The sequence below is a fragment of the Giraffa tippelskirchi genome, chromosome 3 (genome assembly GCF_054371585.1).
Source record: "Giraffa tippelskirchi isolate mGirTip1 chromosome 3, T2T-mGirTip1v1.2.pri, whole genome shotgun sequence".
Taxonomy (NCBI): domain Eukaryota; kingdom Metazoa; phylum Chordata; class Mammalia; order Artiodactyla; family Giraffidae; genus Giraffa; species Giraffa tippelskirchi.
Genome location: NC_137277.1, coordinates 179255583 through 179268061, shown reverse-complemented (window position 1 = coordinate 179268061; position 12479 = coordinate 179255583). Strand labels below are relative to the sequence as shown.

General features: G+C 36.9%; 1 protein-coding gene across 50 annotated transcripts in view; it reads right to left on the bottom strand.

The window, feature by feature from the left end:
* PUM1 (pumilio RNA binding family member 1) overlaps positions 1–12479 on the bottom strand; it is a 121597-nt gene that overhangs the window by 36360 nt on the left and 72758 nt on the right. For 25 of the 50 annotated variants that reach the window (XM_081586077.1, XM_081586081.1, XM_081586095.1 and 22 more), the window contains 3 exons: positions 8239–8332; positions 6757–6858; positions 2935–3086 (listed from right to left, as the gene is read on the bottom strand). In XM_081586077.1, the coding sequence (XP_081442203.1) occupies positions 2935–3086; positions 6757–6858; positions 8239–8332 (348 nt within the window). Of the gene's footprint in view, positions 1–2934; positions 3087–6756; positions 6862–8238; positions 8333–12479 lie in introns of all 50 variants that reach the window. The other 25 variants (XM_081586076.1, XM_081586079.1, XM_081586094.1 and 22 more) reach the window with 2 other exon arrangements.

Genomic DNA, 12479 nt, shown 5'->3' with positions numbered 1-12479 from the left:
CCAGACCACTGAGTTCTGTTTTACAATGAGGAGAGCAATGTGTATCCTTCTGGTCAACTCTCTAGAAATCCATGTGGTACCCTTGATAATAAACCAAAATTCATAAGTCAGCTCTCAATATTCATATTTTAATTTCATAAATAAATGTCAAGCCTGGGAAACAAATATGTAAAATTTCACAAGTAACATTTTACATATCGAATAAAATCAACAAAAACGACTGAATATCTATTTGTAAAACGCTATCCTACGAGTCAGTTTACTATTTTCATGATGCAAACAGTATTAAATTCTAATTTCTTTTCAAAGGTAGTGATTTAAATGCAGCATTAAAATTTAATAACCAAGATCATCAGAGATATTTTAACAATCATTCATCCTTTTATAGTTCATGATACTTGGTAGAATCATCATCTATATAGTCTCCCCTCATCTAGAGGGTTCATTCTAAACTTTTCTCTCATGATACAACACCCAGCATCAAGACACCACTAAGATTACCACCATGCCTGAGTTCACCTAATATCCAGAATTTTTTCTTCACCAAACATTATGACATTTTTAAAAAATGAACATTCTTATCAGGTGCCAAAGGAATCTTCAAAAAGAATGAAAAAGGAATAAGAAAAAAGATGGAGTGGCCAAAAGGTTAACTCCAGCAATTAGATTTGGAAAAGAGTTAGCATATCTAGAAGGTAACAAATGCTTTCTGATAAAAGGCAAAGGCCAAAAAGGTAGAAAGTTTTAAAAGGACCTCTCATTTAAATGACTATAACCAAAAAAGTTCACCAGGAAGATCATATTTTCCTAAAACATCTGAAGTCAGAAACTGGCAAAAATGACTCTGTAATGAAAAACTGGATACTTGTCAAAAGATAATTTTAATAACAACTTTTTCACAGTAGAGTCTGTTATTGTCGGTGACAGAAAACTCTGAAATAACGCACCTGACTGTCATGCTCAATTTATAGCTTAGGATATATTCAGAGATGTCACACAACTTGCCTTAGTTGCAACCAGTTAGTGGTAGAACAAAGACCAGATCCAGGTTTTCTATCACTCCAGATACCATAACATGGTCAAAAGATAGCACAAACTGTGAATTTACACACTTGGGTTCAAATCTTAACAATTTAATACATGTGTGACCCTGGGCACAGAAATTCCATTCCGTCAATCTTATGCTTGGAAGTCACATAATCTACTTACTAGAATTAGAAAGAAAGAAACTATATGCAGAGAGCACTTAGTGTTAAACAAAAAGCTTTCAGTAAAAAGTACTTATTACTATTTTTCTTATTCAGTCTATTACAGTTGATTTGAAAACACGGCTATTACTTCAATCTTTCAAATCCATGATCTAGCAGCCATTTAAAACACAAAGATCATCACCTGATAAGTACCAACTTTACACAAAGAGTAGTTATTGATATTAAGAAATTTATTAATAGTGGCCACTCTTCTGTCAACAAATTATCTGCTGAATCCCCTCTGCACGTGGTACTAGAATTGTATCTATTGTAAAGAAAACCACATGTTAACTTCCAAAAAATCATCTTACTGAAAAAATACTGAGCCAGACAAAACTAGATAGAATTTCAAGACCTGGTTTTTCTATAAACCTATGAAATCTAAAAAATTAAACATATACTTTATTAGTGAGAATGATAAAAAGCAAACAATTCTTGTTTGGATCATTATCATATGTACATATATGAGCATGGTGTTTTTCCTCAAAACGAAAAATAAGAAAGCTTTAATTTGATGATGCTTATCAAAAGCCTAAATGGTCGTTTTATTTGCTCAAAAAATTTTTCCATTTCTAGGACATTATACCATGGAAATAATCAAGGATTTACGCAAAGGATATTAAGCTTATTTGCAACACCAAAATATTGCTAAATTATAGCAGCAGTTACATAACTATAACAAATAATAATGGACTGGTCAAAATAAAGAATGAGGCACTCTTCAATGGATTTAAAAAAAATAAGTAACACGGAAGAGTATAACAACATGCAAAGCCATGTGGACAGCATAATCCCAATTTTATAAGAAATTAATTAAATAGTAAGACTAGAATGACAGATACCAAACATTATACTGGTTTTTTTCTGACACAAGGATTTACGGGATTTATTTTTCCCTTCAAGTAATTCAATTCACCACAACTTTCAGAAATAAATAGGTATTATTCTAGTAAGCAAGAGAAAAGAGCCTAATATAAAAAGACACTTAGTTTTGCAATTAACTATTCCTTTTCTCATCTTGGTTAAAAAGCTTACTCTAAAGTTAAAAAACATATAAATAGGTTTAAGATTTATGTCCAATTCAATAGATGTTACTACACACAAAATAGACAAACAAGGACCTACTGAATAACACAGAGAACTATATTCAATATCTTGTAATAACCTATAATGAAAAAGAATTTGAGAAAGAATATATGTATATGTGTATATAAGTATGTATAACTGAATCACTTTGATGTACACCTGAAACTAATACAACACTGTAAATCAACTATTCTTCAATTATTTTTTTATAAAACTGATGCCATAAACAAGCAATCTGAAGAACGAGTACCTCCCCTTTGGTAGCAAACTACTTAAAAGAGAGAGCCAGAAGTGATCTGAGAATGGTGCTTAGAAAGTAACCAAAGTATTAAAGCAAGAAAACTTGACCATCACTAAACTGGAAAATTGTATTACACGGTATGTCGTACTATGATCTCACTTCGTCACGCTGACCAAAGACCAGATACGTAAAAGGCATTCAGTAAAGCACAGGCGAATCTGTCTGAACTCATGTATCACACAAGGGAACTCACTCATTCACCATTCACAGTTTCTCTATCAGGAACAACATTACCCTTTAATTATACACAATAACTAATATTCACACTTAGGTGGGGTAAATTTTGTTGACATTTACCTGCTGCTGCCCTTGCTGAGCCTGTGGGGTGGTCTGCTGATTAGCAGAATTTGTTGCTGCAGCAGCGGCCGCGGCTTGCTGCTGGAAAAGACTGGCAGGGTAGACTCCCCAGGGAGTAACTCCGTAATACTGGGGAGGGACCACAGCCGGGCCTAAAAATAGCAAGAGAAAGGTAAGAAAAATTTAGATTATTAACAATCAGAGTTTCCAAAGACTATACTTGATTCAGCAGACACTGCTGTAAAATATCAATATATTGATTCATTCTAGCTAATCATGAATTCTATTTTTTAAAAACAGAAAATATTATACGTGATTCCCACACCAAAGTCTTCTAAAGTCAGCAATATACTCCAGGCCTAAAGAAGTTGGTGAAGGACCAAGCATTGGAGATACTGAAAGGGAGTATAACTGATAGAAGTTGGAAGAGACTAAGAACAGATGGAGGAATTGGCCTTGGTCAAGAAGAAGGCAAAGATGTGTTTTTCCCCTGAGAAAGAAAAAAATACACAGGATATAGACAAAGTTTGCTGTTAAAAGGGAAATGGAACATTTGTATGCTTAAAGTGATGAAACACAGCACAAAAGATGAAGCTGCACACTGCTTTCAATGTAAGGACGGCACCTGACGCGACTGATGGGGACAGGGATCTTGGTGCTTCATTAACTCCAGAAGCATGAAAATCCATCAGTTGCCTGACAACAAAGCCCAGACACGCCACCGAACCACCACGGCTCAAATGTGAAGAGGCTTGTTTTTCCCATCTGTATTTTTAATGTCACAAAAAGCATTCAACACAACTACATTTAGATATTGGGATGTGAAATTTTAAACTTAAGTCAAAGCTGAAAACAAACGGAAATGAAAAAAAAAAAGAAAAACAAAACACCTCGACTTCTCACAGACCTGAGTATTCTATAGAAAACTGAGCGTTCTGTTTTAACCTCTTTGGCAACAAGCTACCACTGCAGTCTCTGCCAAATAGAACAAGCAAGAGAGAAGTTAACAGAGCTATGCGGACAGCAACATGGGTGGGGCAAAAATCTAAACCACAGAATTCTCTGAAGCTGGTGGCAAGAAACATCAAGGCTCATTTGTCAACCAAGACAAGGGCACAAAGCCAGCATCTCACATGTGCGGGAACACAGATCTAATGAGAATTTTCCTAGTTAAAGCACAGTTTCAAATATTTGCAACTTGATTAAATAATAACTGCACTTTTCAGTGAAATTGCATAGAGCTGTTTCAAATACATCCTGCTATTCTGACATAGCAGCCAATCCTGTAGAAATATGTACTTCATTAAGCCAAAATAAATTGGTTCATGTTTTTGCTTCTCCATTAAATTCTAAAACAAATAAGTCAAATTATATTACCGTCCAGTATTACTCTAATGTTTCTGATTTGGCATTTTCTGTATCTGTAGTCTAGGACAAGATCAAGAATCTGTTTATAAAGGTGTCCAAGGTCAAACACAGTGCAAAATGAAGGTGCTGCTTAGGAAGGCTACGCTACAGTATAAGTTATTTTTTAATAATAAGCAAATTAGTTAAAAAATTTTAAACATGTGGGCATGTTTGGCTCAGGGTGCATCATTAATTGAGCTTGATTCCCTCAGGATGCCTGTTTCAATTTCTGTGGATTAACATTCCACAAGAATATGCAGTTTCACAGTTTGGGTGGTTAACATTTCTGCTCTGTGCAAAAGCACTTAAGTCATTTTCATTTTGGCTCAGGTGATAAGTACAAAAGCAAGAGTCTCATCATCAAACTATGATCTCAGTGAGGACAACTTTTGTCATCTCTAAGACTGGTTCTTTGTTTCAAATAACATATGGTAAGTTAGTAGAGGAAAGTTAGTAAAGGAAAGAAAGTACAGAAAAGATAATTCAAGACAACATGGACACTAAATGACAGTGAAGTACATGCATAGGCTTTGAGCAAGATCTGACTTAAACCTCAACTCTGTAACATTTAAATTATGTGACCTCTACTACTCAAAGCAATCTACAGAATTAATGTCATTCATATCAAATAACCCATGACATTTTTCACAGACCTGGAACAAATAATCCTAAAATTTATATGGAACCAGAAAAGACCCAAAATTGCCAAAACAATTCTGAGAATAAGAACCAAGCAGGGGGCATAATCCTGCCAGATTTCAGACAATACTACAAGGCTACAGTAATCAAAACTGCATGGTACTGGCACAAAAACAGACATACAGACACCCGTGGAACAGAAGGGAGAATCTAGAAATAAACCCACGCACCTACAGTCAATTAGTCTTCAACAAAGGAGGCAAAAATATACAATGGGAAAAGGAGAGTCTCTTCACCAAACAGTACGAAGAAAAGTTGAACAGCCACATGAAAATAAATGAATTTAGAACACATTCTCAGACTGTACAAAATGTCTTAAAGACTTAAGATATGACACCACAAAACTCCTAGAAGAGAACAAGAGAACATAGGCAAAACTTTCTCTGACATACATCATACCAATGTTTTCTTAGGTCAGTCTCCCAAAGCAATAGAAATGAAAATAAAAATAAACAAATGGGACACAGTCATGTTTACATCCACAAGCAAATAAATACAAAGTGACAAGAGAAAGAGTAAGGATAGGTTAACAAAGGAAGCTTTCTAGAGGTGACAATACCAGCTAAGAAGCTTCCCAGGCAAAGTAGGGGGAAAGAGTTTACTCTAGAGGACTAAGGAGACCATAATGTCCAAAGAGGCAGAGGCCTAAACCAGTGCAGTGTGTGTAGCGAACCAAAATCAATTTAATACTGCTAGAATGTATGGTATGAGACAGTGGCAGGGGGGAGGGGTAGAAGTGGTACACATGTGGAGAGGTTTGTATAGTCATGGAAAGACTGCTATACATAATGGGTCCCAATCCTCACTAATCCTCAGAATGTCATGGTAGCTCCTTTCAAATACTAATTTCAACGAACAACCCACCATCACCACCCAAGTAATCTGGAATGACCAGCCATGCTGATGTTAACTGCAGTATAGTATATTAGGTAGGTAAGACAGAAATCAATAAAGGATTTGAGTAGAAGGATGACATAGTAAGATTTGTGTTTGAGACTGTTTTCTCAAACAATCTAGATGGGTGAAGGAAGGGAGAAAAAGAAAGCAAGCTGGTAATATGTAAGAGAGAACAGCTGTAAAAGTCTAGGTAAAGATTAAAAGGATCTGCCATAGTAGGAAGATATAAGCAAGGGGAGAAATTCCCGAAATATATATGAGCAACTAGGTGACTCAGTGGAGCAAAAATATCTATACAGTAACACAACACTATAAATTAATTAATTAATTTTAAAAGGAAGTGGCCTAAAGCAGAGGTCCCCAACTCCCAGCCTGCAGTCTGTTAGGCACTAGGCCACACAGCAGGAGGTAAGCAGCAGGCAAGTGAGCCAAGCTTCATCCACCAGTCACCACCGCTCACATTACAGCCTGAACCACTCACCCCACCACGCAACCCCTACCCCCACCATCTATGGAAAAACTGTCTTCCACAAAACTGGTCCCTAGTGCCAAAAATGTTGGAGACAAGTGTCCTAAAGGCATTTGTACCAAGCCAAAGAAAAAAGACAGGAGGTAGCTGATTAACCTCATTTTAAATATGTTCAAGTCTGAGGTTATAGGTGGCAGAGATATTTAGCTGGCAGTTAGACAGTCCTGAAAATCAGGAGAGGAATATCCACTGGAAACATGGATTTGTAAAAGAGTATAAAAAAATGAATGCCCATCACAGGGACTTTTTTTAGCAGGTGAGAAAATCCCTCATGTGGCAAAACACCTCACCTAGTGTCGCTGCTGCAGCCAATCCAGCTGTGTAGGGGTCCGTCCCTGGGGGCGCAGCACTGATGATATATGGGTTGGGGACGAACGCAGCGGGAGCTAAACCTGCTGAAAACATACCTGTCAGTAAAAACAAACCTACCAAACTCCTACACAATCTGGCTAACCATTCCGTGGGGAGGAGAAAAAAAGAGAAGATACAATAGGTTGAGAGTAAAATGGACTTTCAAAAAGATAATACCTGTACTAAAGATTATGGTGACATCCATCTATTGTCTCTTTTTAATAACCACTGCTAAAGATTACAATTAAAACTAGTAAGCAGTTTTAAATTCAGCACAATTTCTAAAAGACTAATGAAATTATAATAGGTTAAAATAAAGTGATTTAAAACAATTTGTAATGGGATAGAGGGAATTTATCTCCATTTAAACAATTTTCCAGTTCCCCTCAAAGAAAATGTATGCCTATTTATAAAGACTACTACCTGTAAGTACAAATTAAATCAGACCCAGGCAAAGGTTTTTATGTCTAGACTTAATACAGGTGACCCTTTGACAACACAGGGGGTAGGGGTGCCAACACCCACACAGCCAAAAATTCATGTATAACTTTAAAATCAGCCCTCCATAGCCACACTTCAGCATCAATGATTCAACCAAGGATCAAGTAGTACTGTAGACCATATTTATTGAAAAAAATTCATATATAAGTGGACCTGCACAGCTTAATCCTATGTTGTTCGAGGGCCACCAGGCTGGAAGCAAGTCTTTTCTTCCACAGCATTTCACAATCCGTGACTGGTGACTTTCTATCTATTCAATCATGTCATTTTAACCACCCCTCTTTATAAAATTTCTACTTGTATAGCACTATTTCGAAGAGACCCCAAAAAAGCTGTGGAGGGGTGGGGGTGGGGGGGCAGTGTCAGCAATAAGACAAAAATATGTTCCATAAGATAAAAAATATGTTAATATCAAGACATTAACAAGTGCAACAGGTACAGAGCAACTTTAAAAAACAGTGATTATGATAAAACTTTTTAATTTGTTCAACACGTTACTTGGAAAATAGGTTTACAGGTACTGCTGCTGCTAAGTTGCTTCAGTCGTGTCCGACTCTACTTGCCACTTAATAAGATGTGATGTTGAGACATCCATAGTCTATACATGCCCAACAAGCACAAAATTGCTGTTATTTAAGTTCATCCAAACCTACCAACAGAGCTGATGCTAGTCACTACTACAGGAAATACTTTAAATCCTGAAACAGCTGGCAGAGCAGTAACTGGATACTAAGAAATCTAATCAGTTAGGTCTAGAAAAATAAGAAGGTGTCTAAAGACAACTGGATCAGAGTTAGAGGCCGTTTACTCTGAGATCTGTCTGGACATTCACAATCAGTCCATACTAGCTGAGTTTCACAGCAGCCACTGTCCTAAGATGGGGCCACCCCTACAAGGGAGCTTTTGGCTTAAGGACTTACCGATGTGGGGTTGATGCGCGGCTGCTAGCGCATACTGCTGCTGCTGAGCGGCTGTCAACTGCTGGACAGCAAGCGCATTGGGTCTTTGGAACAGCTGAGGGAAGAAAAGGGCATGATGAGGTTAGAGAACTGATCTCATGAAGGAATTTTAAAGCCTCTCTGAACAAAAATTTCCATAAACTCTTGTTTAGACATGGTGCTTTTAACAAAAATGTTCTCGTGCTCTACTCCATTCCCTTGGTATCTATGATGCTTCATAGTTCTGTTTTCTCTCTACTGCTCTGGCTTTATTTGGCAAGCCGAGTTCCCATGTGCTGACTACTTACTTCACAGGTTATCTGTCCCCTGAACCATAAACATACATACAAATGCCCTAACAGTTGTTTCAGGTCTGAGGGTGCTGCCTGATCCAGAGCAGGCCAGAAACTAAACAAATGTACTACAAATGAGTTACCTCACCGCACCGAGTGCTGTTATCTCCCTTCAGTTCTATTGAGAACTCCACAAACACTCTGAAATAATTCTCACCTACTCACATTTTAGACAGGAAAATGGAAAGTTTTCATTTCATCCCCTGGCTGTCTCTTCTCGGGAAAATACTGAATACCTCCCTCAACTAGTGGTTTATAAAAACGGGTAAACTGGACAATGTGCAACTTTCAGGGGCTCCCGAGTTTCCTAGAATACCAATCCTTTTACATGCAAGAAATAAAACAATAGAAGTATAGCTGCTACTAACAAAACTTGGATTATGAGCTTCGTTTCCAAGAAAAGGAAAGGAGTTCAAAGGTCTTGACAATAAGAATATCCTAAGATTCTCTCTTATTACAAAGTCAATCATTCATTTTACAATCATTTATGAATCAAAACCTGATAGGCACTGTGCAAGGAACTAAGTTTACAACACTCAATAAAATGTTCAGACATTTTAATATGAATAATACTCATACAAAGAAGGGGGATACCTGATTTTGGATTGCCCTGATATGCCTCCTTCCAAGGAGTTATATACTGAAGACTTCTTTATTTACTGAAATCAGACTGGGAGAATTTACTGATGGGACTTCCCTACAAAGGACCTCCAGCCTACCTGCTTTTTCTACAGGACTTTTCAGTGGTTAGGCTAACATCACTGGATGATATATAACAGATACCGTGGATCTGGAACCATGGATGTCTTCATAAAGAAACCTGTTTCGGATAGTAGGTGATAATGTCATTCTGACAACTCAGCTTAATCACTGTCACAACTGAAGTATGAGTCAATTGTGGTGAACCTGATTGTTATGATTTGGTTACGTCTGTGCTTGAAGTATAAAAACAGACTGATTTTATTTTTTTTTTAAAGGTGAATATTCTGAACATACTGACCAACTTCACCTGTTACCTCTCTTTCTATATATTTATCTTTCTAAAAACCAGAGTAAAATAAGTCTCTGCTTTCACAGTATGAATGTCAAAAGTAACCATGTAGTACAGGTTTCAAAAATACTTTAGTTTTTTTAAAAAAGAAAAGAAAAACTTCATTATAATGCTGGTAAAAAAACAGCTCTACTTCATAAGCACTGACTAAATGACAAGCATTCAAAAGATATACAGGACTCTCTTGGAAAATATATCAACACAACTGTTCACTCCAGGAAGGGAGCCAACCAGTACTATTTGGTAACTACAACCTTGTGATCATCGCCAAGTTGGTTTGGTTTCACCTGAAGGACAGCGCCTCATACTCCTCCTACCAACAGCTCTCCCCAAACCCCTCCCTTCAAGAGGAGCATCCAGGAGGCAGAAAACAATAGTGGAAAGTTGTTTAAAATTTTTTTCCAAGGCTGTAAAAAACACCTCCTAGTTCCACTAGGTATCTACTATTCAATGGGTCTCTGGAATTTTCCTAGCCTAAAACCTTTTGAAATATTTAACATCTCAGACAATGCTCATGCTAGCCTCTTCCCTCTACCTTTCTTGGCCCTGCTGCAAATAAAATAACTCATTTCAGTCAACAGATATTTTTTTGAGCACTTATTAGCTAGGGTCTGTGACATGAAGCTATGAGAATAAGGATACTGTGCTCAGAATATAACTCTTGAGGTTATCTTGACTTACTAACCAAAAACAGTACTTTAACACCATTCCATTATGACTTAACCTCACTTCATATGTTTTTAACATTTTTTAACATTTCATGCAACATTACATGTGTGTACATATGTATATCTGTAAATATACATATGTATATACAGTGTATGAATAAAAGTAATCACTCCACGTAACATTAGTTTGTGGTTCTCACTACTGTGTTACCACACTGAACACTGGGACTAATAATTTTAACTAGAAACATATAGGCCCTATAACTGCTCCCATATATCCTATGTTTGAGAGTTATTAATATGTTCATGATTGTGACAGAGAAGGAATTATTTTCAATGCATTCTGCAGTAAACAATTAAACGTAAGTAAACTATACATCAACAGCAGACAGATTTGATCCTAGCATAAATTACAGCAATTCTGGCACATTCTCTCATGTAAACAGTCCAATATTAACTGGAAATAAAGGTTATTAAAAACAAAACTGGGTAACTGGCAAGTGATAGATTCCAGAGTATCCTGAACAACGCATACAAATGCCATCTACTGGGCAAAGTGCTAAACTCTGTCCCTTTCTCACCTCAAAATAAAATGTACTGCCAGGCCTGACTTCTTACGAGTTTAAGGCAATATGCCTAGTGGAGAGCGGATAAGAGCACAGACTCTGGGGCCAGAAAACCTGGACTTGCATCTCAGCTCCACCACTGACTGTGTGTGTGGGACACTGGGAAGGAAAACCATTTTGTGCCTCACTCTCTTCCTCTCTCTACAGATGGACAAGAAAGATCTGTCTTCCTCATAAGGTTGTTTGCTAACTATTAAAATCAATACACACAAAGCACTTAGAAGTCCTCTCTATGTGACACTGTTTCTGATGAATGAGGAGAGCGCCCCCATACACAGACAGCCCTTCTGTGGGCCACCTGTTACAGCTCGTCATGTAGCAAGGCAGTCGGGGAAGGGACAAAGAAAGCAGAAGGCAAGACTCTTCCGAGTCAGGTGGCACTGACATATATACACTATCATGTGTAAAACAGATAACTAGAGGGAAGCTGTTGTACAACACAGGGAGCCCACTCTGGTGCTTTGTGACATCCTAGAGGGGTGGAATGGGGGTTGGGGTGGCTCAACAGGGAGGGGACATTTGATTTGTGATGATATATGGCAGACACAACACTGTAGAGTAAAAAAAAAAAAAAATTAAAATACTAATAGCATACACAATAAACTAACAAAAGTGATTAAAAAGGATGAAAGCAGGAGTGGGAGGGGAAGAATAACAACTGTGTATCTTTTCACATTGTTTTGATTTTTTGAACCATGTGAATGTTACTACCTACTCAAAAATTAAATTAAAGGTTAAAAAGTATATAAAACAGACTAAAAAAAAAAAAAAAAAACACCACTTCTGAGCAGTGTTAAAGTCAAAGTCTTGCTGAGTTTATAAGCACCACCTGCTTTAGGTCACAAAGAGGAAAGAAAAACCTTTTTTGCTTTTGCTGTTGATACGTAATTTTAAAACATACACCATGCTGGAAAAACTATGAATGCAGTTGAATCTGACGGTGAGACAGCTCCACACACAGAGTTTTATGTTTCTAGTACTAGAAACTGAAACAGAGATGTCTGCATAGCAGGGTTTTAAGACCTGCGAGCTTCACGATGTCTTAATTTTCTTATCTATAAAAATGGCTGCCCTACCTGACAAGGCTATTGCCAGAATTCACAGAGAAAAGCCTTCTAAACACTAAGTATTACATCAATAGTGGGGCTATAAATTTTAAAGAAAAAATTATATTCTGGAGCTAGTCCTCAGTTTATGAAATTTTTGAAAATTTGCTAGTGTCTATACCTTCTAGATCAAAGTTCATTTTTGATCAGGTTATCTGAACAGCTGCAATAGTTAACATATAATTACAATGATTTTTAGTGTAACAGGTACATACAAACTATGCTGTCAAAATTTTAAAAAAAAATCACATTTCTTTAGCAGATGAACAATCTGATTTCAAAATAAATGACTTCTAAATAAGTGAGGAAAACAAAATACAGCCTTCCGTCAAGCAAATTATCTTTAGAGAAAAATCATATTCTAAAATTTCATCAAAGTCAAAGAACAATAAAGGTATGTTTCAAATAACCTAACTGCT